The sequence below is a fragment of the Lithobates pipiens genome, unplaced genomic scaffold (assembly GCF_037356315.1).
Source record: "Lithobates pipiens isolate NorthernLeopardFrog02 unplaced genomic scaffold, aLitPip1_a1.2 Scaffold_16, whole genome shotgun sequence".
Lineage (NCBI taxonomy): Eukaryota > Metazoa > Chordata > Amphibia > Anura > Ranidae > Lithobates > Lithobates pipiens.
The window spans coordinates 462902467-462930283 of NW_027507748.1; the positions used below are offsets into that span (position 1 = coordinate 462902467).

The following is a 27817-nucleotide window of genomic DNA, read 5'->3' on the forward strand; positions in this document are numbered from 1 at the left end:
GTTCTCAATATTTATGGACAGCCATAAGAGGCATAAGTTTAATGGGTGGAGCTTACAGAAGACTGCATATGTGCTTCTTTATAGTAAAGTCACAACATGTTATTATCCTAAACAACTATAGCTTACCATGTCCCCATATTTTGGTTTTGTGGTACTTGCTGTAGTAACATTACTAGGCATTAGGATTCAAGCTCAATTATGTGCATGTTAAATATTAAACCTAGCCGATATTTATATATATATATATATATATATATATATACGGAAATGCTATTAATTGTTGTAAAATGTATAGCAATACATACTGTGACAACTTGCCAGCCCCTTAAAAGCCCAATCATGTTAAATAAAAGGCATAAACATAGACATTTTTCCTGGGTATTTGACATAAACTCAGTTTAGTTTGGCTGTCATAAAATGTACATAATTTAGAAAAACACACCATTTCTATCAATATTACAGTGCATATAAGTTACTACTAGCCACAAACTAAGCCTCCTTGCTAAAAAAATAATCACAGGTATATCCAATCCCAATTAGTAAAATACCAGTTTGCCTTAGATGCAACGGCTTCTAATGCCTGAGCTGGCACAAGCCATAACCCTGACAAGATTTACTATTACAGCAGAATCCACAACCATCTAATGCCCCTACCCCCCCCCCCCCCTTTCAGTTCCATTGCTCTCAAATTTGAACTACCAATAGTCTGATCTTAGGTATTTGATGTGAGCATTGACCACACAATCCTATGTATGTTTGAATGCTTGGTGCAACAAGGAAACACAAAAATCTAAAAATGTAAAAAGATGAATCACAACAGTATTATAATAGAATAAAACCTGGTAGCTATACAGCTGCTTCAAAGAAAGAATATCTGTCTGTCCATCACAGACATCAAAGGAATTCATTCCTCATGATGATCCCCAAGAATTACAATATGCAGTAGATATTATTATGAATGACCTTGACAGAACACACTTAGGACAAATGGACCAGCACAGTGTTTACCAATTTTCACATGAAACCTAACAAGCTGCCTTGATTGTGGCTCATTCTATCTATTTTAAAATTGCATTTTTAGATTTCAAGTAAACTGCAGTCTTGTGTACTACACACACAAGGCATGTATTATATACACTGGAACAATATATTATGGAATATAATCACATTTCATTATTCACACTATACACATATTTGGTTGCATATGATTTAGTACAGGCTAATAAAACATAAGCTTGATAGTTGCTACAGTTATGCCAAGTATACAGTACAATGCAGGTACATAAAGCTTGTGCTTCTTGTAACCAACAGCACTGGCTGCTTCAGTAATCGCAGAGCATCAGCCTGTGAAACACAACATTTTCATTCATCCCAATCATAAACCATATAAAGCCCACCAATTAAACACATACAGACTCATAAAAGAAGTACTCACAGCATTTAATAAAATGATAGTGAGACATTCTTCAATCTTGCCCGATAGCCTAGGTCCAGTTGTCTGCATTCTTCGCTGCTAAAACTCTTGTGTATAGACGTGCATTATTTAGACTCCTCCATCAGGTATCCGATTCACCCCTCAATGCATTATTTATTCAATACAGCTTATATTCCAAGGTACTGAAGAGGCTTTCTATTCATTTTCACCTGTCTGTTGAAGTTACCATAGACCTGTACGTGTGTCTTGAAGCATAGCCACTGCACGTGCCAGCGTAGTATATGTGCTATGTGTTCCTATTAATCCCACATCATTGGGAAGAGAGGGATATGACTGGTGTGCAGGCTCATTCCTTCAGATTAGAGGTGTGATGCTGCTTCTGCTTCTGCAGCACTGCGGCTCTCACAATCTTGTCTGTTAATAGCTTGCTATAGTGTTCGGATAGCAGCAAAGAAATATTGCTGGCTTAATTGTACGAAGTTGCAGAAAAAAAGGGGGTGTCACATTGTACTGCTGAAGCATGCCTTCAGTCATACATGACTAGATTCCTTGCTGCTGTTAATAAAGATTATTTTTAGGCACCAGCAGTTGTTGTGTGACACAGGCTGGTATAACAGCTGCTCAAAATAATCTCTATTCAGCATTTTGAATTTTTATCCATTTGTCAAAAGAAAGGTTCAAAGTGAAATCTGACTCCACAGATGTAACACTAGGATGAACAAAAGAGTCTTGGCAGAAGAAGGCAAGCAGTGTTTGTTTTAGACTGCCATGTCTCGTGTTGTGCATTAACTTCATAAACCGTAGATTGTCCCAAAAGCATAAAATAACAGAACTTAGAATGTTGGCCAGTGAGACGTATACCCCATCTTCAACTTTGCAGGACCCACTGCTAATTATCTTGCAATTTGGTTGATGGATAAACATAGCGCATGTGCAGTGAGCGCTCACTTTTCTTTTTAATAGTCAATAATACCAAGGCTTTTCAACAAGTTGCAAAATACCTTTGGGATTAATAAAGTATTCTGAATCTGAAATGCCTGAATGTCAAAACACTCTGAGTGTGTGATTAGGAGAGCCTAGTACAGACAGCTGCACAACTTGGTAGTAGTCTTTTATTGGTTTAGAACTTTAGATGATAAGGTGACCTCACCCAAACATCGTGGTTCAGATGATGGGATGACCCCATCACCTGAACCACTAAGAGACTTCAAAACAAATTTGAATGTCATAACACTCTGGGTGTGTGACGAGGAGGAGAGCCTAGTACAGACAGCTGCACGACTTGCTAGTAGTTTTTTATTGGTTCAGAACTTTAGATGATTAGGTGACCTCCCCCTAAACATCAAGGTTTAGGTGATGACCCCATCCCCTGAACCACTAAGAGACTTCAAAACAAATTTGAATGTCATAACACTCTGGGTGTGTGACGAGGAGGAGAGCCTAGTACAGACAGCTGCACGACTTGCTAGTAGTTTTTTATTGGTTCAGAACTTTAGATGATTAGGTGACCTCCCCCTAAACATCAAGGTTTAGGTGATGACTCCATCCCCTGAACCACTAAGAGACTTCAAAACAAATTTGAATGTCATAACACTCTGGGTGTGTGACGAGGAGGAGAGCCTAGTACAGACAGCTGCACAACTTGCTAGTAGTTTTTTATTGTTTCAGAACTTTAGATGATAAGGTAACCTCCCCCTAAACATCATGGTTTAGGTGATGACCCCATCACCTGAACCACTAAGAGACGTCAAAACAAATTACTGAGTAGTATGACTGTCTGTAAAATGAGCTCCTCACCACACACTCACAGATTAATTGTCTGATGAACTAACTCCTCTCATCTCCTCCTACAGGTCTATCCGGGGGGCAAGTAGCCAAGTACTGTAACAAGGTTAGGTTCCCACACATGAAAACCACTACACCCTTATCAAGAGCACAACTGCACAACAAAACCTCAATCAGAATGCATTGGGGGAGATTTACTAAAACTGGAGCATGCAGAATCTGGTGCAGCTATGCATGGTAGCCAGTTAGCTTCTAACTTCAGCTTGTTCAACTTTGACAAAAACAAAAACTAGTCTCTATGCAGAGCTGAACCAGATTTTGTACTTTCCAGTTTTAGGAAATCAACCCCCCTTAGCATTACTACCACATACTGTACCTAAGATACTTGAATGCCATAACTAAAATTTCCAAGAGCCAGTAGCGCATGTTGCTGCCTCCAAAGAAAGCCCTGCATGGTCCAATGCTCACATGAGGTTCCTAGACAATGCTCAACTTTGGCCAGACCCATCACACATAGTCACCAATAGAGGAACATCTTGTAAAGTTGGATTATTTGCAAGTACAGCCTAATTTCTTCTTTTTTTTTAATCACTCTAACCTTTCTATTAGTGCAAAGAGCAGTGATAAGAGGTTCAATGCATTGCACACTATGGCCATTAAGATTTGAGTTTTCTATCCACAGATTTATAAACATTGAATGCCAATTGGTTGCAATGTTTTTTGTTTGTTTTTGTTTTTTTGCAATTTGCACATTGTCATTATCCTTTATTTTGCTTTACTGAATAATCCTGGAAGTAGTGAAAAAATAATACTAATTCTTTACATACATCAGCAATCTTCTTAAAACAGAACAGGCCAAATCCTTCAAACCCCTTCAAATCCTATGTGTAAATATTTATCTAGTCATATCGCAAAAGCCAGCAAGAGCAATCTATAAACACAAGGAGAAATATAATAAAATAAATATGATAATAGCAGTTGAGCTATTTTTTGGAAAGCTATGTGTTATTGTTGGGAATTTTATGTTTTCAAAAAGGCACCTCTAGAAATAGACATATAGACAAATAGACAATACAGATAATGTATTTATTTGAAAGACATTAAATAGTTTGTGGTTTGCATACATTTATCAAAGAAATAGACAACATTTCAACCAATGATGGCCATTTTACTGGAATACAGGAATATTATGAACCACCTGATTATTACTTACAGACAGCAAAACCTTGCTCCATCAATCTGAACTGTATCTAGTCCTGGTATATATATATATATATATATATATATATATATATATATATATATATATATATATATATATACACACACACTGAAATTAAAAACAAATGATAGATACTGCTTATATTAATTGTATAAGTGATATTAAAACATTGGTTTGTAAGCACTCTCTGCAGCTAATTTAATAACTTACAGAGTATGTAACTTATTTATCTTTTAATCCTCGTCTATGGTCTATGTAGGGTGGCTCTTTTCTCTAGTAGGATCCTATAAAGCTACCCTTACATGCAGGGATTAGAGCTGTGTCTCCCTACACTGTATGCATCAATAAAAACACACAGCCCCATAGCTTAAGATGGCAAAGCACTCCCCTGCTTCTCTTTCCCTCTCCCTTCTTTTAACTAACAAACTGGCTTGAGACTGCACTGTCTTTTAATAATGCTATTCTGTAATGATTGGAAGTTTGAGGTTGCAGTACTGAGAGAGCAAGAGCCAGCTAAACTCCCCAGTAAACTTGAAAATAGTTACTGGGGAATGTTTATCTTATCCTGCTCAATGTGATAATCAGTCATTGTTGTACAAGGCCAGGTGGGACTTTACTTCATCTGGGTGGATGTCATATTATGTCCTTCCAGATGTGCAGTGATCGTTAGTGAGCAGTGTCCCTCAGACACAGAGCATCATCGATCAAAGTAAAGAGCCAATGACAACGGCTCTTTACCACATGATTGTTGTGTCCAATCACAGATGATCACAAGTGTAAACACAGGCCGGTAAATCGATGTTGCTGACTTCTTCTTTTCACACACAGATCCTGTGTGAGGAGAAGAATCCAAGAACAGTGAGGTATCAATTTAACCCCTTCTTTACTGTGCACAACATTACCCTGATTGCTCTGGAATAAAGTGTACCTATCACAGCCGCCATCAGTGCAGCCTATCACAGCTGTCATCAGTGCAGCCTATCAGTGTACCTCTCACAGCTGTCATCAGTGTAACCTATCAGTGTACCTGTCACACTAGCTATCAGTGCAGCCTATCAGTATACCTGTCACAGCCACTATCAGTGCAGCCTATCAGTATACCTGTCAGAGCTGCCATCAGTACAGCCTATCAGTTTACCTGTCACAGCCGCCATCAGTGCAACCTATCAGTGTACCTGTCAGAGTCCCCATCAGTGCAGCCTATCAGTGTACCCATTACAGCCAGCATCTGTGCAGCCTACCAGTGTATCTGTCACAACCGCTATTAGTAAAACGTATCAGTGTACCTGTAACAGCCACCATCAGCAGATTACCCGTCACAGTCCCCCATCAGCAGTTTACCCATCAGAGCCACCCATCAGCAGTGTAAACGTCATACAGCTGCAACCAGCAGTCTAAAAAAATAATTAACGCGGGTTCAGCGCAATGACTATTTAAATGCTGTCACAATATGTATGCTGCTTCCACTAAAAACAACTACCAGGGTAGAGTTTTAGTTTGATAAAATTGAGTAGTGAGTATGGCTTGCTCTGTGGGATAATGTGCAAATGTATAAAAAAACAGATGAACAAACTCAATATATTCCTGTGCATATGTATTGATTTTTAGTAATCGATTAGTGGTTGCATATACACTAATGAAAAATGGGTTTCCAACACTGACAAATGATTTACAACACGTGTTACTTATTTAGTGTAAATAAACAGGAATATATTGAGTTTGTACATTTTATATATATATATATATATATATATATATATATATATATATATATATATATATATATATATATATATATATATTTGCACATTATTCCACAGAGCAGCGCCACACCCACTACTTAATTTTAGCAATCAGCAGTTTACCGGTCCAGGTATAACCAGAGCCACCATGTCCAAAATGATCGATAAAAGCAGCAGGGAGCCCTCACCATCCGATTCTGATTCGGAGTATGAGCCCAGCGAGAGTAGTGGATCAGTGATCAAATTGAAGGATGAAACAGTCCCTCCCAAAAGGATAACATGCTCAGAAGATCAGGCAACCACCAACAGCACCGTACACCCCAATGGGAGGAATCATCGAGTCTGAAGAACAACAAAGTGTTGGCCATAAAGTGGAGGGATAAAAGAGATGTGGACATCCTGTCCACCATCCACAATGACACCTCAATAGAAATTCACAGAAGATGTGACCCCATGCAAGAGCCTGAGTGTATCCATGATCATAATCAGTTCATGGGGGGGTGGTTGGATTTAAACGATCAAATGCTACAGCCCTATTTATCAACAAGAAAGTCCCTATACTGGTATAAAAAAGTTACAATTTACCTTTTCCATTTGACCATTTATAATGCGTACGATACCATTACCTATCACAAGTTCACGCAAAGACCGACTACCTTTCTCAAATTTATAGAAGATGTCATCACTGCCCTTATCTACCAGCAGGGATTTCCACCAGAAAACATTCACTCTGATTCTGTGAGCAGACTTTATGAGCTCCATTTTCCTGAGAACATTCCACCCACAGAAGCAGGTTGATGCCCAAAAAAATTAAATTATGTAGCAGAGGAGGAGTTAGGAGAGACACCAATGTCCCTTCCAGCTTTGCATCGTAGCCTGCTTCCGACGTTACCACATGTCATTAAAATTTTAGGTATAGTACTCATATTTCTAATAGCCTACCATTTTCCCATTTCTAATATATGTCCGTATCATTTGTTTATGAATCACATTTCTGCCTTCCATCTGAATTGACCTTGGCCTATAAATTGACGATACATCGGGCCTGCCGTCTGAATTGTTTACGAACCCTATTTCTTCCTTCCACCTAAACTGACCCTGGCCTGTGTATTGACAATGGCTCTGCCTGCTGTCTAGATTGCTTATGAACTACTTTTCTGCCTTCCACCTGAACTGACCTCGGGTCAGGGTTTGGAGTCCAGAGGCTTCCAAAAGATTTGGGTGGGAAGAAGCCTCTACCCCTGTGCCTGGTCTTGCCTACCAGAAGTCGTAAGCCTGATATTCCTGCCTGTTGCCTGGACCAATATTGTGGCTATGCTGACCATACAGTATCTCTGCATGCTGCCCCTAATTACCCAGGACCCTTTATGGGCCATGTTCCTGCCTGCCGCTATTATTCTACTGCAAGAATAATACTGTGTTCTCTGCTTAATAGCTAACCCTGTTTCTACATCAATGTGAAGGCAGCAGCAAGCCTTTATTCATTACATGTGCACTAGATGATTATTTCTGAGACACTGTAGTGCAAGTGAGCAGAGGAAACTTGACTTTAGTACATACCACATGGACACATTTGAGGATATAGTTAATAATGATTTGGACAGTACTCTAAAGTGAGAACAACAAATACAGCTAATTGTAAAAATACAATTATTGCCTAAAATATACAGGTAAATGGAGATAATGCATTATGAGTTACATACTGTTCCTTCTTCCCCCACTCCCTTAGCCTTCTTAGATGTAACTTGTGAAGGATTGCAGTCATATATATGAAAACCGGTGTGTTATAATCTAAGTGGTCAGCAGCTTCTGCCTCTTCAATAAGTAACCACAGACAACAATGATCTTTTTAGCTATCTGTAAGAGGGGGGATTCCTCCCAATGACCACAAATGTAAGGAGCATTCTTCCCACTAACCATCATATTTATGTACCATGAGCTATAGATATTATAATTTTTAGCTCAAGTTCCCTGTCCCCATAAAAATATTCCCAGGGTTCCTCTGTGTTAAAAAAAATGTAGAAAGGCTGGTCATGGATAAAGGAAAGCTATATTTTGCAATGCAGTAAATACACAAGAATTAGACTGTGATTGCATTTTTTTCCACAAAGAATTTTAATTTAATTCGCAAAAAATAGTACAAATCAGCAACAGGTTGCAAACTAAGTATGAAGGCTCCTGGTGAAAATATGCATAGAGAAGCAATTGACATAATTAATATCTGTAACAGAGACCTCAGTAAAAAAAGAGTAAAGGAAAATACTACCCAGAGCAGCGCTGCAAGTACTATGTTTTTTGGGGGGGTGGTAAACAAGGGTTACACGACAAGTGAAGGTAACGGGGGATTATACATAACCACTTGCCACCCGTCATATAGCAATATGACGTCGACAAAGTGGTAGCGATATCCTGACTGGACGTCATATGACTTCGCCAGGATATCAAGGAGATCGTGGCGATCGTTGCTGCGGTGTGTCAATCTGACATACCGCAACTCTGATCTAGGTAAAGACTCTCTGACAGAGACTCTTTACCAAGTGATCAGCCACATCCAATGATGGCTGACCATGATGTAAACAGGGCTTTTCCTCACTTGTGTCTGTCAGACGCGAGTAGAGAAGATCCGATTGGCTGCTCTTCTGACGGGGGGTCTGTGCTAATTGATTATCAGCGCAGCCCCCCCAGAGGATGACCCCACTGGACCACCAGGGATGCCACCAGGACTACCAGGGATGCCCACCACTAGTTACCCCCAGGTATGCCACCCTAGACCACCAGGGATGCCAATGAGTGCCCACAATGGGCATCAGTGATTGGCAGGGATTATTGTTTGGCACTGATTGGCATCCATCAGTACCATCCATTAGTGTACATCAATGCCACCTATCAGTGCCCATCCATGCACCTATCAGTGCCCATCCGTGCCACCTATTAGTGCCCATCTGTGTCACCTTTCAGTGCCCATCTGCGCCGACTATCAGTAGTCACCCTAATAGACAACTACTGTCAAAAAAGCATAGGAAGCTGGACACTGCCATAGGGGACATATATAAAAAAAAAAACACCATACTGTAGGGAGAAGGAAAGTTCAGTCAGCTTTGAAGGAGACATGGAAAATACACAAATCTTTCAAAACACAGGTTTAAGGGATGCCCTAAATCTGCATGTTGTATTGTGAAACCAACATGGTCTTATGGGACATGCTGGGTCAGTGTACATTAGCAGTGTATTTTTTTAATAAAGAATTACAGACAATAACGCTCCTTGACTGCTGTGTATAATTATTTATCTATCTTACTATCTAAATGTACCAATTTATCTTCTTTATGTATCTTAATTATAAATCTACTTGGACCCCCACCCCAATATCTATGCCGGCCAGGCCCCCTCAACTGTCACCTACACCTAGAGATGGCGAAATTATTGTGCTCCATTTCTGCTCCATGGATAGAGTACAGCAATCATGCAGAAGCACCATCCTTTGAGGGATCATGTCAGGGATATCATGCTAGCGATCTGACTCAAGTACATGCACATAAGTGTACACAGGTTTCTGTGCATGGAACCCTGAAAAAATTATTAAAAGAGCAGAGAAAGAGAAGGCGGGATTTGAGTCTGTCATCTCCCTTGAAGAGGCCACACTCTAGGCAGAGGGCAGCCATGTTGCAGTACCATCCTGTGAAGAACCACTTGAAGAACATCATGCCAGATGGAAGATTCATGTACATTAGCATAAGCCTGCACATTTTTCTTTGCATGGAAGCCTAAATGGACAGGGGCTTTACATCACACAGCATGTGTGCAAGTATGTGTGCACATACACCATAGACACTGTCACTAGTTAAACTTAAGTTGTGCACAGGTTTATTGCTGAATGATCTTTCAGTCAGATCTTTTCCTATAATTCCTGACCTTTATTGCTGACCCAGCTTCAACCTGACCTATTTGATTTCCACTGTCTGCTAATGTTTGCTGTCCACTTTTGTTATCGACCTCCCCTAGATTTCTGCATTTCTATTTGATACGTCACTGTATGCACATTGCCAACTTCTGCTTGATCCTGACTTTGATTCTGCCTACAATTTGGTGCTTCACTGTTCACTTACTACCAACCCATACTTGTGAACCAACTTTGCTTGTATCTGAATTTGGTGTACTCTTGGTGCATTATCAATTGTACTTCTGCATATCTGATACCAGCACTTCTAAATTCCAGTTACCAGTTTCAGAGCTTGTGCTCTTTTATCAGCCTTTCAGGCCCTGTCTTAACTTCCAGGGGTGCAGGAGAATACTATTGTCTTCTTGAGCTTCTCATACAGATACATGACAGACCAGCAGCTGGTGCTTTCTGAAAGCTTGGCCCCAGTGAGCAGTATGAAGATAACATATCAGACTGCACTTGTGTGGCGAACATCAAGACATCCATAATGAAGCGGTAGCAGTGGGAGAGCAATGATATGCTAGAAAAGTGTGATCAAGAAGGGGAATGGGCATCTGCTGCCATATGTAGATGCAAACAGTACAATATAACAACCACAAGTTAAGAGTCCCACCTTGCCAAACTCTCTGTGCTGCAACCTCAACACCGACAACACCCCCCCGCCCCCCAACTCCACCACAATTGAGTGTAGATCACCTAATATATAGCAGCAGTGCACATGAATGGTACAACAAAGGGAGGAGCTCATGTACCCATGAATGATAGCTGGTGATGAACTGTTGCAGAGGTTTTGATGTGATCACCCAAGAAAACATTTACTGCAGTTCCTTCTGTATTTAGTAGTAAATTGCTGCCCTGGCTGGCTTCACAATAATTAATTACCAGACTCCATAAAAACATTTTTAATACATTTTATTATTTACATATTTACTAAAAAATGTTAATACTTTAATTTAATTTTGTTGTTTATTTTCATTGTAAGGCCATCCCATTGGCACCAATGGCGGAGAGCACTGACCGGTGTGTTCTGGCAAGGTGGGGGGGAGCTGTTTTCCTGTCATAACACAATAGCACAGCAGGGGAGATTGTTGTACTAACATCAGCTTGTTAGTACAGCCACTCCTCCTGTGCTCTTCAGTTTCTTTTCGTACAGCCTGCTTGGGTAAACGAAAAAAAAAATACTAGTGGGTATAAAGCTTTAACCCAATATGCCTTCAGTCCTTGTTGGTCTTTTTCAAAAAACAAAAGGGAAAGGGCAAACAGCAGCAAAAATTATATACAATCATGCGGCCATGCCCGCCTCCCTCAGAGCGAAGCCTTGAAACTCAAAGCAGCACTTATCAACACATACTGTAGCACTCGTCAAAATCCATGACATTGTCTCCAGTACCAGCCTTCCCATGCCAGGTTTCTCTTTACCTGGTTGCTGGAGTGGAAAAAAGAAATGTCCTCAAACCACTACCACATCCGGCACCAAAATGCTAGCATCGCGAGACTGCTTATCATTTCAACTGCTTCCATACCAACTGGTGAAAACAGCCCCTTTGTTCCAGTCTGTGGCTTGGAGGATCCCAAAATAACATATTCTTACCTGCCAACATTTTTTCTTGTATTATACTGTATTTTCATTACTATGGAATTAATTAAGCTTCTTCGTTTAGGCTTGAGAAAAATCTTCAAAGACAAATCTACCGAGTCCACAATTGCCAGGCAAACACAAACTTTTGTGTGTGTATGTGTAGAGTATTTTTATTAAATTTACTGGAACACTTTCATTTGTTACATGACAAATAGTCCAATGATTTTTTTTTTTAAGCTGCAACCTGAAAGTTACTACACGTGAAAAAAGACACTTTACTTTTGCAAGAGAACTCTGGGAAAACAAAATTATTTGTGTCAGCTAACAGCAAAGACAGAAAACTAACAAGAATTGCTCGACAGTAACAGCATACCTCCAATTAGTGTGTGACAAAGGCAACAAACCTGTGACAGTGAGAAACAGCGGGGATTAGTGATGTGTTAAACGTTGCAACTAAGTATACCACTGTAGATCAAAAGACAATGATGATACAATTAAGGAAGGGGTGGCCATCCTGTTGCAGAAAACTTCCAAAAGTTGCTAGATAGCCACATCAGTTGGCACAACTGAACAGTTCAAATCATGGTTCTTGCAAACATATTCACTAATCTCTAACTATAAACTTTTACATTCTGACAGCTTGCTAACATCTCTTTTGTGACTTTATATAAATCAAACAGCACCTTCATCAAAAACATCAACACTTTAAAAACTTCAAAGTATGTCTGTTCTCGATCAATGTTATGTCAAATTGTCACCCACGATTGTTTCTGATTAACTGGGGTGATTCACTAAAAGAGCTGACAATCTTCACACGATAAATTGTATGAATATTCACTCACAATTATCCAGTCACGAGAAAAGCAAATTACGGTTTACTTATTTCATCTGCACATGACTGGATAATTGAAGAAATATGTATATAAATAATTGTGTGCAAACTCTCAACACCTTTAGGGATCATTCACTCCTGACCGCACGCATTATGTTTTGTATAACATGCGCATGCTGGAGTACATTGTAAAAGGTGGTGTGTTGTTACAATGCATTGCACTGTTCACTTTTTTTGAACTTCATCAACAGTGACAAAAAAAAACACTTCATTCAGAATTATGCAGCACAGCATTTTGTAACACATTGTTGGGCATTGACCTGAGATGACGTGCCCTGTGCCCAACACCAAACATGTATTGTGTAAACAAGAAACATAGAGAAGAATTGTTTTATATGTGCTCTTGCACTAATCGAGGTAGATCAATACAACTGAATGCATCTGGTGTGAATGAGCCCTTAGTAAATCAGCCCAATTGCTTCAAACAGTTTATGGCAAAATGAGTGGAGTCACTGATCAAAGTGCAAGTACTCTGACATACTTTATGTCCTAAAGGCCAAAAAGGTATTTTTTCAGACCAAATTGTACCTTAATAGGTAAAGTTAAAACGGAATTTCAAGGAAACAAAAATAATTAAGGGGGGCAATATAAGCCATAATTTCTGAGAACTTAGATTAGATGAATAAATATTGTTTTGAATGCATGTTTTATTGAGAAGATAGATTGCTTCTTCAAAGAACCATTAAACATAAATACTACTGTTTTCAGATAAGTACCATGTACCATATACTATGAAGGTAAACTACATTGTTCACAATTATTCTCATATATACAGTAGCTGCAGTTGTGACACATAAAATATTATATTCACTCAATTACATTACTTCAATCACAACTTAGTAGCCTTTGTTAATGGGAGAATAGTCAAAAAACTGAGACTAGAGTCAGTTGAGCTATATGGTCTGAGTAGCATTTTTCCTTATCTGAGGGGATAAAGAGATGCTCTTGCAGTTTTGAGGACTTTTGTCATTGTATGCATACCTATGAGGTGATTAAAAAAACACATTTGGACAGCTGGAGTAAAAAAGCACATTAGCCCAGTTCATAGTTTATTAAAAAAAATTCCTTAAGAGATGGTTTGACACTTCACATCACCTCATCCATAGCCCAAGAGGCCTTGTTCGACAACTTTCTACTGATTGCTGTTTTATATACCCCCTAAGCATCTCAATCTGTATTTTTTGAATGAATGGGATTTACCTCATCTATTCTGATGTACGTGGTCTCCGCAACTTCTGGTAGACTCTTGTATACCGTTTTTTGCTGTTTTTTTTTGTATATATTGTAAATATCAATACAAATTATTGAACAAGGAAAATAAATCCTTAAGAACAACAATGTACAGGACATTAGTTGCAAAAAAGTTAACCTAACATGAAGAAGTTATTTAACATATGTTTGGAAAAACTGTTAAGGGTGGCAAAAAAAAAAAAAAAGATAGCGGCTGAAATGAAAAACATCTTTGTGAAAAACTGAGAAACAAAACATATGAAGGCAGGGGGGTTAAGGGGGTGCCTCTAAGTCAGCTCTGGAGGAATTCAAGGATACATAAAGCAGCATAGGCCTACCTGCCATTCACTTTGTGACTCTATCCACCCACAGCAACCACATTCAGTATCTCTACATGGCATGCACAGCAACCACATTCCCTACAGGGTCTAAGGAATTGGTAGACTTGGACCAAACATCAACCATATCAGAAGCCATCTTAGTCAAGGCATTGCCGACCAAATATGTCATAGCAGAAATGCTACTACTACTGAAGCACACTCTGAAACCTGATAGGATATCCATGAGAAATGACCACACACACACTCTGAAAAGAGTGGAAGACAGACTCGATTCAGCAAACTATTGCTGAACTGCAAGAATGAGAATATTCAATTTGGATAACCATTGGAACAGCTTTGTACATAACTGAAGATCAAGAGGACAGAAACAAGCACATTAACTTGTGCATCCTGCACAAAGTACAATGGGATCAAACCTAGCAGATTGTGTAAGGGGGCATCTTTAACTCCTTACTAGACAGCTTACCTGCATGATGGGATTTATTGGACCCTCCAATCCTGAGGTTTTACTGGCAATAACCCCAGAGAGGTGATTGTGAGACTCCACTCTTAGGAGTTGAAAGCATTCATTCCTGTACTAAACCATGTACCAGTGACTTGATGCAAACTTTGAATGGTTTGACATAGCCATTAATGCAGTTGATTTACTAAAGGCAAATAGACTGTGCACTTTACAAAGTGCAGTTGCACAAGAGATTAGTAAATGAGGTAAAGCTTCACTTTGTAAAGAATACCCAATCACATGCAAGGAAAATTAAAAAAAATGCATTTTTGCTTGCACTTGATTTGATGAGGAAAGTCAGAAGAGCCTCTGCTCATTTACTAAGCTCTGGAGCAACTGTAGTTGCACAGTGCACAGTCTAGTTGCCTTTAGTAAATCAAGCCCATTGTGTTCCTTATAACAGTGCATGTATTATATCTAGTTTTATGCAATGACCCAGCTACTTTACAAAAATCTTTGCATCTGTAAGAAACTGAGCATGTGGTGAAACATCCATAAACAGATGATACCTGCAATAAAAAAAAAATCAAAATGATCGGTAAATCCAGAGATAATTACAGCTGAAATTATATGCAAATATTGACTGTATCTTTACATCTTATGCTTGGCCATATCCCTTTACCTCCATAGTTCCCTTTGATTATCTGATACAAGTAAACTGAACCAGCCCCTAGATATATCGATGAGAAAACTAAACTATATGTATGGCTAGCCTTACTCTTTGTGCCTGACTTGCCTGACTTGACAGTGCTACAAGGATAGCATGAGTGAGGTGTAATAGGTTCAATGTCATTCAGCCCCTCAGAAACTTCCTCAAAGTGGTCATTTAACAAAGGTATCTGGGTTTAATGTTAAAGGGCTTTAATGTTATTACAACTCATAATTAAATCTCAATCACACACTCTCAATGTAAGAGACTGGCCATAGTACCAAAGTGCAGTCACCAAACACTACAACTTCAATACTTCCTGTCCAGCACGTCCTAATAGCCCTTGTACACACAGTCTGAGATTCCAAAGGAATGTGTCCGATCGGACCGTTTTGTCGGATATTCCGACTGTGTGTGGTCTCCATCGGACTGTTTCCGTCGGAGTATCCGACGGACCAAGTTTTCCAACTTGTTTGTAAAATTTTCCGACAAAATGCTCCAATCGGATATACTCCGATCATGTGTAGAGAATTCCAATCGGACAAAGTGCCACGCATGCTCAGATCAAATTCCTACACCAAAGCTATTGGCTACTAGCGTGAACGTAGTCCCGTCGTAACGAAATAACGTCATCACGTTCTGAACGATCGGATTTTCCGACAACTTTGTCCGAACGTGTGTATGCAACAGTTTCGGACAAAATCCGTTGGACAAAATCCAACGGATTTGGTTGTCGGAATGTCCGACCGTGTGTACAAGGGCTTAGGCAGATGCCTGATATCTGCATTGTAGCGTTGTAGCATGTTTTCTAACTTTAGCATACTAACAAGTTCACTTACTTACTTTACAGCACATCTAAACAGGTCCTTTTTTTAAATGACTATTCCAATTATTGTACTCTCCAGACCAAGGCTGTTACCTAGAACTTTTATCATTCTCAAAAGAGTAATACTAAGGATATGTTCAAACCTCCTGCAAATGTGTTGGCGGCATACACGAAAGGCCTTCCATTAAAAAAAAAACTAAATTTACTGCAAGAAAGCCTCTAGACCTGTCAGTAGCTCTGTTCTGCAGTGACATGTTTGAACAGTATGATCTCCCTCTGAAGATAAAGGGCATTTATAAAAATTTGTTTTAAAAAATCAAACCTCATTAAACAAAGCACAATCTACCTGTCATCAACTTAAAGTGGAATTTTACCAATGACAACTTGATAAAAATAATGTTCTTTAGCAAGGAACATAATTTCCACATTAAAAGAGAAGTATGGGGTTTTGGGTTTTTGCAGATTTATACTCACCTAGGTAGATGTAGCATCGATCCAAAGTTGTATCTGTTCCCCGCCAGTTCTAACACTGAGAACCAAGCGCTCTAAGAACGCAGATCGCTCGGTTCTCACAGTTCCCTGAGCAGAGAGCTGGTGACTGTCAGTCACCACTCTCTGCTCTACCCTCCTACCCCCCTCTGTGCTCATTGGAGCGCTCAGCTCAGGCTCTCAGTGGCTAGCTGAGAGGCTGAGCCAGGTGCCAGCCCAGGCATGTGGGCAGATCCAGACCCCAGTGTTGTGATCTTGCCCAAGCCTGGACCGTCTCTGTGACGTCAGCAGACAGTGAACTTTAGCTCATTGTCTACTGAAAGCAGATCACAGGAGTGCAGAACAAACTTCACTCCTGTGATCTATAGGAGAAGTACAGCCAAGCAAGCTTTGGCTGTACTTCTTCCTTAATAATTATGCTACCAAAATGAGTGTGTGCTGTAAATTGCCTCCAGCATTGCTCCTGCTTCTTCTTGCTGTAGGCTGCCATTTTGCTGAAGCCCAGAACACCTGAAAACTGTAAATAAAGCAGGAATAAACCCATTGATTTAACGGCTTCAAAAAACATGCCAGGATTGCTAACTGTCACATTTGCTTGTGTCCTCAACCAAACTGTCAAACCATCAAATGGCTAATATTACAAAATAAAGTGCTAGTGCGCACAACCCTAAAACTAGAAAACTCCCTACCCTAATACTAAAACAAATGTTGAAGGAAGCTGCTAACATAAAATAATGCTCTCCACACTATCTGATTAAACAAATAAAAAAATATGTAGCGCTACCCTCTTTTTTAAATAAATAAAACACCTATCAAGTGTAAATCAATAAACTAACTATAATCAATACATATAGTGCTGTGCAAATATAGCAAATATACATGCAAAACACAATTATGTGTAAAAAAGTGCAAAAACGCCTATATCTAGCGTGATACATACAAATAGCGTAGAATGTGCAAATAACGCAAAACACTATGTGACTAAATCACAAAAAAATCCAAAAAAGAAATAACTAAAGTGATAAAAATAATAAATAAATAAATAATTTAAAAAGTCCATAAAGAAATGCAGAGATTCAAACGAATATTCCAGTGCTATTCAGTAGCTCAGCATCCAGATGTGATAGTGTGTGAAAAAGTCATGCCGTGTAAACACCAATGCGTTTTTGCACTTTTTTACACATAATTGTGTTTTGCATGTATATTTGCTATATTTGCACAGCAATATATGTATTCATTATAGTTAGTTTATTGATTTACACTTGATAGGTGTTTTATTTATTTAAAAAGAGGGTAGCGCTACATATTTTTTTTATTTGTCAAATGGCTAATGTCATAACTGATCACATATGCGGCACATAATTGATCACATATGGCAGTTGCAGATCAAACAGAAGCAGCTTCCTTCGCTATAAAGGACAGGAGGGTTTAATCCCGCTTTAAGGCTGTCAGGAGATTGACCGCCACAAACTTGTCAGTGCCTAAAAATAGAGAGCGCCTGAGTGTGCAGTACAGGGTGAGACAGTGTATTAAAGGATTTTAAACAGCATAGGCACTTCTTTTTTTAATGTTTTACATAGATATATCTGAAAAAGGGGCCAGCCTGAAGTCATCTAGCAGGATTTAATTTTCTGACTAAAGTTCCACTTTAATCTAGAAGAAAACCAAATGTCTTTTGGTAAGTATGGAAATGAAGGCAACCATAATCTCATAAGTAACCACTAACTCTGTAACATACAGTAGGTTTACAAGGTTGTTCCTGCCAGTAGAGCATTTTATTCTTACGTTTTTTCAACATTGTGATAGTGCTATACGCATTGCAGTGAAATAGCTGCAGTATTTTTATCCTGTGGACATATAGATTTAAAAAAGTCTTTAAGTAAGTAGAAAACAAATAAAAGCACAACGCTTTTTAAAGCAGGACTAAACCAAAATTGCCTGCAGGTAGCATATCTATAAAAAGAGGATCCAACCTATAAATCAGATTCTAACTTTGTGTAGTCAGATGATGGTCAAGGTCCTTCTTGCTGGTTACTTCTATGTATCATTATACTTTGGTAATACTAGGTGATGCTTTATTTTATGCTATTTTACCAATAATTACCAATATTTAGATTGGTCAAGTTTAGGTTTTTTCTACCAGTAAAATGTATTTCATATCTTGGAATTTCTCTGTGTGCACACATGCACCCACAATGCAATTGTATTTACATTTTTTTATTGACAGTAATAGTTATTGCATATTTTAACAGATGATTTCCAGTACCGGTCTCTGACTTGATGTCATTCAGAGGCCAGGAGGCGGGATAGGAAAAGAGAGTGACCCCGGGAGGGAGCATGTATGTTCAAGTAATCAATAACTTAAAATTCAGGCACTTAAAAGCAGCTGGCACATCTTCACCTGTCGACACATTGAAAGTGTAATTTGGTGTGACAGTGAGGTCATTTTATGATGGGGGGGATGAAGGGGTTCATTCATAATGACATTAAAGCGGAGGTCCACCCTAAAGTGGACCTTCCGCTCATTGGAATCCTCCCCCCCTCCGGCGCCACAATTGGCACCTTTCAGGGGGGAGGGGGGTGCAGGTACCTGTACAGTACAGGTATCTGCACCCACTTCCGGGATAGCTCTCTGCGGAAAGGGGCGTAGATTACGCCCCTTTCCGAAAGTCCCCCGCTGCCTGCTGGGAAACACACAGATCCCAGAGACAGCGGGTCCATCCTTATTGCGCAGCGCGACTTGCGCATGCGCAGTAGGGAAACGGGAAATGAAGCCGAAAGGCTCCACTTCCTGATTCCTTTACCCAAGATGGTGGCGGCAGCACCCGAGAGACGATCGAGAGATCGGCTTCGGGTGCCGACATCGCGGGCGCGCTGGACAGGTAAGTGTCACTATTTTAAAAGTCAGCAGCTGCAGTATTTGTAGCTGCTGGCTTTTAAAAAAAAAAAAACGCGGACTCCCGGCAGACTCCCTCTTTAATGATGTGCCGCATGAAGGGGTTAATGTACTGCCACTGGTCATTGATGCCTTAGTGATCAGCGGCACTTAATTACTCCTTTGTGCTACATTATAGGCATCAGTGTCAGTGTTAATTAATTGCAACATGAATGGGCTTCATAAAAACACTGCCACTGGCCGGTATTGCAGCAAAAAGCATTTAGTTGACACTGCCACTGCCCACCAATAGGGACGGTTAGTTTTAAACGCTACCACTGACCATCAGTGCAGAAAGATTAAAGTAAAATTTCAGCTTGAACCGACCTAGGCTTAAAAATGACTCCTCCCCCTCCTAATCCCTTAGCTTACTAACCGATTTTCAGGCCGCTCCTATCTGGTCACATTATCTGACCTAAGTAAGTCAACAGCATATGCAGTGGAGAGGAGGGAGCACCAACAACGGCTAAGGCATGGGAACCTATGGGTGACATCACCACTCTAAGCTTTACCAGCTGTTGTCAACTGCTTTCTCTTCTCCCCTGCAGCTGCCACAAGCTGACACAGGGGATCACATGACCTGACCATGGCAAGCTCAAAATAGGTAAATATATACATCCTTTTTTTACAGTCACATTTGTTTATTATATTTTTATAGGTTTTCTTCATGCTATCCTTTTTACTGGGGCCTTGCTAGTTTATTTTTATTTTTTTAAGTGAGGGAATGCTGCATTCCCGTGATCTTTAATCTCTTCCATGTTGCTTGGGTATAGCTCTTCCTTCTCAAAGGTTGTTGTGATGTAATTGGATGTTTTAAGGAATTAATTTATTAAAGGAAGTATAAGAAATGTATATCCTTTCCATTTAAATATACATTTATGATTTCATTCTACTTTTCTTTACAGAATAGAGTACAATGTGTTGTTTTATGTTATTACTGACACTGAAGTTATTTGATCTTACCACAAATGTGGTCTGCAGGATACAGCATCCAATATGTCTGGCAACTTAAAGATTTGCTTGCAGCAAAAGAAAAAGTATTTGCCATTTTGCATTAAATGAAGCCAAATGAAAGGATTTTACTGATGCCATATGCTGTTGAAGAAATGAATAGAAGGGAATCTGTAGTTTTAACTTCTTTATCCCCGGAAGATTTGACTGCTCAATGACCAGAACATTTTTTGCGATACAGCACTGCGTCGCTTTAACTGACAATTGCACGGTCATACGATGTTGTACACAAACAAAGTTGACATCCTTTTTTTCCCACAAATAGAGCTTTGTTTTGGTGGTATTTGATCATCTCTGCGTTTTTTTTTTTTCCGCTATAAACAAAAAAAGAGAGACAATTTTGAAAAAAAACACAATATTTTGTACTTTTTGCTATAATAAATATACCCATTTTTTTAAGATTTATATTTATGGCATTTTTTATTATTATTTTTTTTTACTAGTAAAGGCGGCGATCTGCAATTTTTATCATGACTGCGACATTACGGCAGACACATAGGACACTTTTTGGGATGATTGACAATAATACAGCGATTGGTGCTATAAAAATCCACTGATTACTGTATAAATGTCACTGCCAGGGAAGGGGTTAACACTAGGGGGTGATCAAGGGGTTAACTGTGTTCCCTGACTGCTGTGTGTTCTAACTGTAAGAGGAGGGGACTGACTATAGGAGATGACAGATTGTGGTTCCTAGCTATTAGGAACTCACGATCTGCATCTCCTCTGAGAACAGAACAGGGATTTGTGTGATCCCTGTTCTGCCTCTTGTGCCTGTGATCACTCGCCCCCCCCCCCCCCCCCCCTCCTGAGTGCAGCAGGTGCATACACATGCCTGCTTTACCGCTTAAAGGAGCTGACATATAGCTACGACGGCTCACGGGATAATGCTGACCTGCCCCAGTATAATGACTGTGGCTGGTCAGCAAGTGGTTAAAGTAACACGGATGTGATGTAAATGTGAAAGTTTAAGGTAGATTATTCTATTCATAACGTTACAAATCTGCATGAAAAAAATGCTGGCTAGGCCACAATAAACAATAAACCTGCAATTAAAGTGATTGTAAAGTCTTGTTTAAAAAAATAAAAAATAAAAAAAATAACAAACATATTATACTTCCCTCCTCTGTGCAGTTGGTTTTGCAGAGAGCAGTCCTGATCTTCCTCCTCTTGGGTCTCTCTTTGCTGCTCCTGGCCCCTCCCTCCTGTTGAGTGCACCCACAATCAGAAGTTTCCTATGGGGGCACTGGAGCCGAGTCACAGCTCCGTGTGTCTATTCAGACATGGAGCCCGACCCAACCCTGCCCCTTCTCTCCCCTGATTGGCTGACTGACTTTGATTGACAGTAGCGGGAGCCAATAGTGCCACTGCTGTGTCTCAGCCAATCAGGAGAAGTGTCTCAAATGGCTTAGACATTTGTGGACATTGCTGGAGAGAGATGGGGCTCAGGTAAGCAATTAGGGGGTGCTGGGGAGGTTGCTGAACACAAAAAGTTGTTATCTTAATGCATAGAATGCATTAAGATAAAAAAAACCTTCTGCCTTAACCACTCCTTTAAGCATTTCCTTAATCTTCCCTCCCCACCATGATCATTATATTCAAAATAGTGTTCTGCAGGTAACAATGTAGGAGGAAGTAAGGGCAGTGGTGTAGCGTGGGTGGTCAGCTCCCGGGGCAGGGCATGAGATTTGCGCTCCCTAACCCACGGATTGTTAGCACTCTCTGAGTCTCTTCCGCTAGTACAGTAGTACCAACCAACCTGATTCCTACACCGACCTACCTGACCACTATACTAACCAACCTGATTCCTATACTGACCTGCCTAATTCCTACACTGACCACTAAACTGACCTGATTGCTATACTAACCACTACACTGACCTAACTGATTCCTACACTGCCCACTACACTGACCCACCTGATTCCTATACTGCCCACTACACGCATTACTATTGCTCACTGATTGGTTGCTAGATGATACTGCACATAATTACCGCTTACTCATTGTGTGCTAGAGGTTACTGCACATCATTACTACAAACTGATTGGTTGCTAGAGGTTAAGATTACAGCAGATCATTACTGTTCACTGATTGGTTGCTGAAGGTTACTGCACATCATTACCACTCACTGGTTGCTAGAGGTTACTGCACATTATAAATGCTCCCTAATTGGTTGCTAGACATTGCAGCACATCATTATGGCTCACTGATTGGTTGCTAGCGGTTACATCACATCATTACAACCCACTGATTTGTTGCTTAAGGTTACAGCACAGCACATCATCTCACTGCCTGCACACCACTGACTGCGGATGTGATGGGACCCACCAATGACAGAAAAGAAGAATTAGAACGAATTATTAGCAATTAGGGTTGAGTGGTGAGCTGTGTGTGGAGTGCAAGGCTTAGAGATGCGCTTTGTATGGAATGCAGGGTTTAGAAGTGTGCTATGTACGGAATGCAGGGTTGAGGGGGTGCGCTGTGCATAGAGTGCAGGGTTGGGGGTGCACTTTGTGTGGCTTGCAGGGTTGAGGGGTGTGCTGTGTGTGGCGTGCATAGTTGAGGGGGTGCACTGTGTGTGTGTGGTGTGCAGGGTTGAGGGGGTGCACTGTATGCAGTGTGCAGGGTTGAGGGGGGTGCGCTGTGTGTGTGGTGTGCAGGGTTGAGGGGGGTGCACTGTGTGTGGCCTGCAGGGTTGAGGGGGTGTGCTGTGTGTGGCTTGCAGGTTTGAGGGGTGCTCTGTGTGTGGCTTGCAGGGTTGAGGGGTGCGCTGTGTGTGGCGTGCAGGGTTGAGGGGGTGCACTGTGTGTGGTATGCAGGGCTGAGGGGGTGCGCTGTGTGTGGATTGCAGGGTTGAGGGGCACATTGTGTGTGGAATGCAGGGTTGAGGGGGTGCGCTGTGTATGGCATGCAGGGTTGAGGAGGGTGCGCTGTGTGTGGCGTGCAGGGTTGAGGCGGGTGTGCTGTGTGTAGTGTGCAGGGTTGAGGGGGAGTACGCTGTGTGTGGGGATGAGGGGGTGCTCTGTGTGTGGCATGCGGGGTTGAGGGGGTGCACTGTGTGTGGCGTGCGGGGTTGAGGTGGTGCGCTGTGTGTGGCATGTGGAGTTGAGGGGGGTGCTCTGTGTGTGGCGTGCAGGGTTGAGGGAGATCCGCTGTGTGTGGCAAGCGGGGTTCAGGGGGTGCACTGTGTACATCCCCCCAAATACAAAGCTTTCTTTCCCACAGATCCCAGTTCAGAGCTCAAGCCCCCCCATCCTCCGGGTGCCATCATCTCATACAGAGCTTTCCTCTGTAGAGGAGTACTGATGTCTGTGTAGCTGCCGTAAGGAGGGGCTTCTGTCTGTATGGATGATGCCTCATCCTTTTCCTCCTTGCCCTGGTTTCCTCCATTCCTGGGGTGGTTGGTGCAGGGTCAGAGTGTTGGGCCACGTAGCAGGAACAGGCAGGACTCAGGAGAAGTGGCGGTAGTTGGAAGTCCGGGCTGTGGGGCGGGCTAAGGGGACAAGCTGGGATCCTGGACCTCATGTGTGGGGGAGTGGTGTGTAATGGAGAGGATGCCCGTGAATCGCCTGCCCTCCTCCTTCCCGCCAGTGTCCGCATGGTCCCAATCCCTGGGATCATCACGGATGGTCTCTTCAGTGTACATTTACTCAGTGTGTCAGTGTCACCGCTGGAGCTGACTAAGCCAGGACTGCACCGTAACTTTTTTCTCATAGTAAAGCGGAGGAGCTCACAGTCTCCTAGACTGCACAGCGCCAGAGAAGAGCTGCAGGTATTCTGCCGCTGCGACCCTCTAAATTTTGCGCCCGGGGCAAATTCCCCCACCCCCCCACGCTATGACACTGAGTAAGGGGACTAATATGTAAGACAGTGACAGAGTTTTAAATTGGTTTATTACAGGATGAGGGACACCAAAATAGAAATTAAAGCATTTGTTACCCCAACACTTCATAGTGCTGATATGTGCCTGTTGTACCATGTACTTGTATCTTAATCTTTTGAGCTCTGTAATTAACAGACTATTTTTCAACAAAGTAGAAAGCAATAGCTTTGAAAACATAAGAAAAGAAAATTGCTCTAACTGCAGGCTGGTAATGAGAATACAAAATATGTTTATGCAATATTTCACATTTATCTGACTTTTCTAATCCTGGCTATAATAAAGAAAATATAAAAAACACATCCTCTGTAACACAAGTGGGAAAACTATCACTGAGGATATTGGATCTTAGCACATGCACAGAGAGCAAATAAATTAATAAATACTAAAGCGCTGATATGATTCAAACTATGGATAAATCATTTAAAAAAGATACCTAAATGATTACAGCTGCAACCAAAATAAAAAGGGCTCTTACACTATAAATTCAGTGATAAATGTAAACAATTACTTGTTGACAATTGGTTGCGCTATTATCAACCTTGATTAAATGCACAGTTCTCCTTTAAATAAATAAATAAATACGTGCTAACTCCTATAACAATATGAAGCTGGGTATGTGTGAGTGTATATTGTGAGCTTACATACACAGTTTGGTATAAGATAGTGTTGCGCGATTAGTTTTTTCTCTCTTTTGAGATCGGCATTTTATGATGGATACTGAGGAGAGAGAGATATATAGATATCAAAGTCTGAGGAGTGAAACGAACACCTGAAAGGGGTGTGTGCTTCTTACCATTATTGTTTCCATCCATTTAAGCAAACTGATCGGCATAAATGTATGTGGACTTTTTATGCAGAGATCGCAAGTTGAATGTTTTTTTTGTGTTTGAAGAAGTGCCCACATTGCATGTAACACATTGCAACACACACATTTTTTGTGATAATGTATGTATATATGGAAGATTCATGGACTGCACATATTTATATATTATTATTTTTTATTTTTTGGATTTATAAGAGCTAGCACTTATTTATTTATTTATTTGAAGGAGAACTGTGCATTTAATCAAGGTTGATAATAGCACACCACTTGTCAACAAGTAATTGTTTACATTTATCACATGCACAGAGAGACTGTCATTACTCTCTATTGTAGTTCAGCCTTGTACCAGGCTCTAGATGTGGAATTTCAGTACATGGGAACGTCACTCAATTGGCTATTGACAGACCATACACCCCAAAGGTGACATTCACCAAATGTAGTGAAAGGTATGGCCTTATGGCTTTTCAGCCCAACATAATTATAAAAGTAAGCATAGCGTTTCTCAGTTTAGTTGTGTGTTACACAATATCTAATGAACAAAGTTCAAGTTCCTGGATGGCAGCAAAACAAAATCTGTTAAGGCTACTTGTGAACTGGAATTGGGATGCAATGCATTATTATATATTTCATAACAAGATTTGTTAATTTACCATCTAGTTTCTATTTGCATATCATAAAAGTATTATAACAGAACAGCTGTTGAGATAAAATTAGTTAGGCATACACAGAATACATGTGTAGTACTCTATATATCAATCAAAAAAATTGTGTTTCACTGTGAATATACTCAAGCAAACATATATTGAAATAATCAAAATCATATAGTGCTTATACATTAATGAGAATAAAGTGCTAGCGAGTTTTGATCATCAGCTAGAAGAGGAAGGTCTTGAGTTTTTTCCTAAAAGCCAGGTGATTTTCTTCCAGGCGGATGTTGATTGGTAGAGCATTCCATAACCGAGGTCCTTGGACAGCGAATCTCTGATCCCCCTTGGATTTATACCGGGCTTTGGGCACGACGAGGAGGTTTTTGTTGGCTGATCGAAGACTGCGGTTTGGTGTGTAATGATTTATTTTCTCCATTAGGTATTGCGGAGCTTCTCTATGCACGCATTTGTGGGTGAGGCAAAGGGTCTTGAACGTGATCCGATTTTTTACCATTAGCCAATGTAAGCTCCTCAGCAAAGGAGCGATGGATTCCCAGGGTTTTTCCCTGTTATCAGTCTCGCCGCCGTGTTTTGGATCAGTTGTAATTGCGCAAGTTGATATTGTGGTAATCCTATGTAAAGCGAGTTTGCGTAGTCCAGTCGTGAATTAATGATTGTTCCAACAACCACTGCTTTGTCATTTTTTGGGATAAAAGGGATGAGTCTGCAAAGCATGCATAGCAGATGGTGAGATCCACTGACTACAGATCCTATTTGCGCATCCATTGACATTTGTGCGTCTAAAATAACCCAGAGACTCTTGGCCTTGGTCTTTGGGGAGATAGTCTGCCCAAAGACGGTGGGTGGATACCAGGAGGTTTTGGTTGCGGGATTACGATTTGGGTGTAAGATAAGAAGCTCTGTCTTTGATTGGTTGAGTTGGAGGGAGTTAGTGGTCATCCAGTCCTCTATTGATTTGAGGCAGTTTTCAAGTTGCTGTTGGTGATCTTTTTTTCCATTGATCCACAAATAAAGTTGCGTGTCGTCAGCGTAAGAGTGGAAGCAGAGGTCTGAGCATCTGATGATTTGGAGGAGTGGGCAGATGTAAATGTTGAAGAGAACAGGTGACAAAGGAGAGCCTTGAGGGACTCCGCAGGTGACTGCCCGGGATTCAGAGAGGAATTTTCCTAGTTTCACTGTCTGTGACCGATTTCCTAGGAAGGACGCGAACCAATGGAGATCTCCGCATTGGACTCCGGCTACCTCTGGGAGGTGGACGAGTAGAGTATTGTGGTCTACTGTATCAAACGCTGCACTTAGGTCTAACAGTACGAGGAGACACGGCTCTCCGCTGCTTCGAGGGCGTCGTCCTAAATCTTAAGGAGTGCTGTTTCTGTTCCGTGACCCGGGCGGAAGCTTGATTGCAGCGGGTCCAGGAGTTTGTGAGTATCCATGTGGAGTTGTAGCTGATGTACTACTGCTTTCTCCATGATCGTCGAAATGGTGTTGAGGCTCGTAATTGGCCTACGGTTGTTTGGGTCCTGAGGGTCCAGGTTTGGTTTCTTGAGTAGAGGTTTGACGATGCCTTGTTTGAGGATGCTGGGAACAATCCCTTCTTGGAATGGTCGGTTTATGAGGTGGGTTATGGTTGGAGCCACGATGTCGGAGCATTCTTTCAGTAGTTTTGTGGGGATGATGTCAATTGGTGAGGTGCTGTCACGAAGTTTGTTAATGATGTTTTCTGTTGTGTCTGCGGTAATTGGCGTTAGTGAAAATTTTGGCGGTTGCGGAATGTTGGTGCAGACATCCTCTTTGTGTATTTGCTGGCTGAGGTTGGATGTTTTCTTCTGACAAATTGATTCCCTGATGGTTTTGACTTTATTGAT

General features: G+C 40.8%; 1 protein-coding gene across 3 annotated transcripts in view; it reads right to left on the minus strand.

The window, feature by feature from the left end:
• Positions 1-27817, minus strand: part of MYO16 (myosin XVI) — a 555564-nt gene that overhangs the window by 445177 nt on the left and 82570 nt on the right. The window contains exon 1 of one of the 3 annotated variants that reach the window (XM_077482901.1): positions 1436-1822. The exons of the other annotated variants lie outside the window; for them this stretch is intronic. Within the exon in view, the coding sequence (XP_077339027.1) occupies positions 1436-1463 (28 nt within the window). The 5' untranslated portion in view covers positions 1464-1822. Of the gene's footprint in view, positions 1-1435; positions 1823-27817 lie in introns of those variants that run through there. 3 annotated transcript variants of the gene reach the window in all.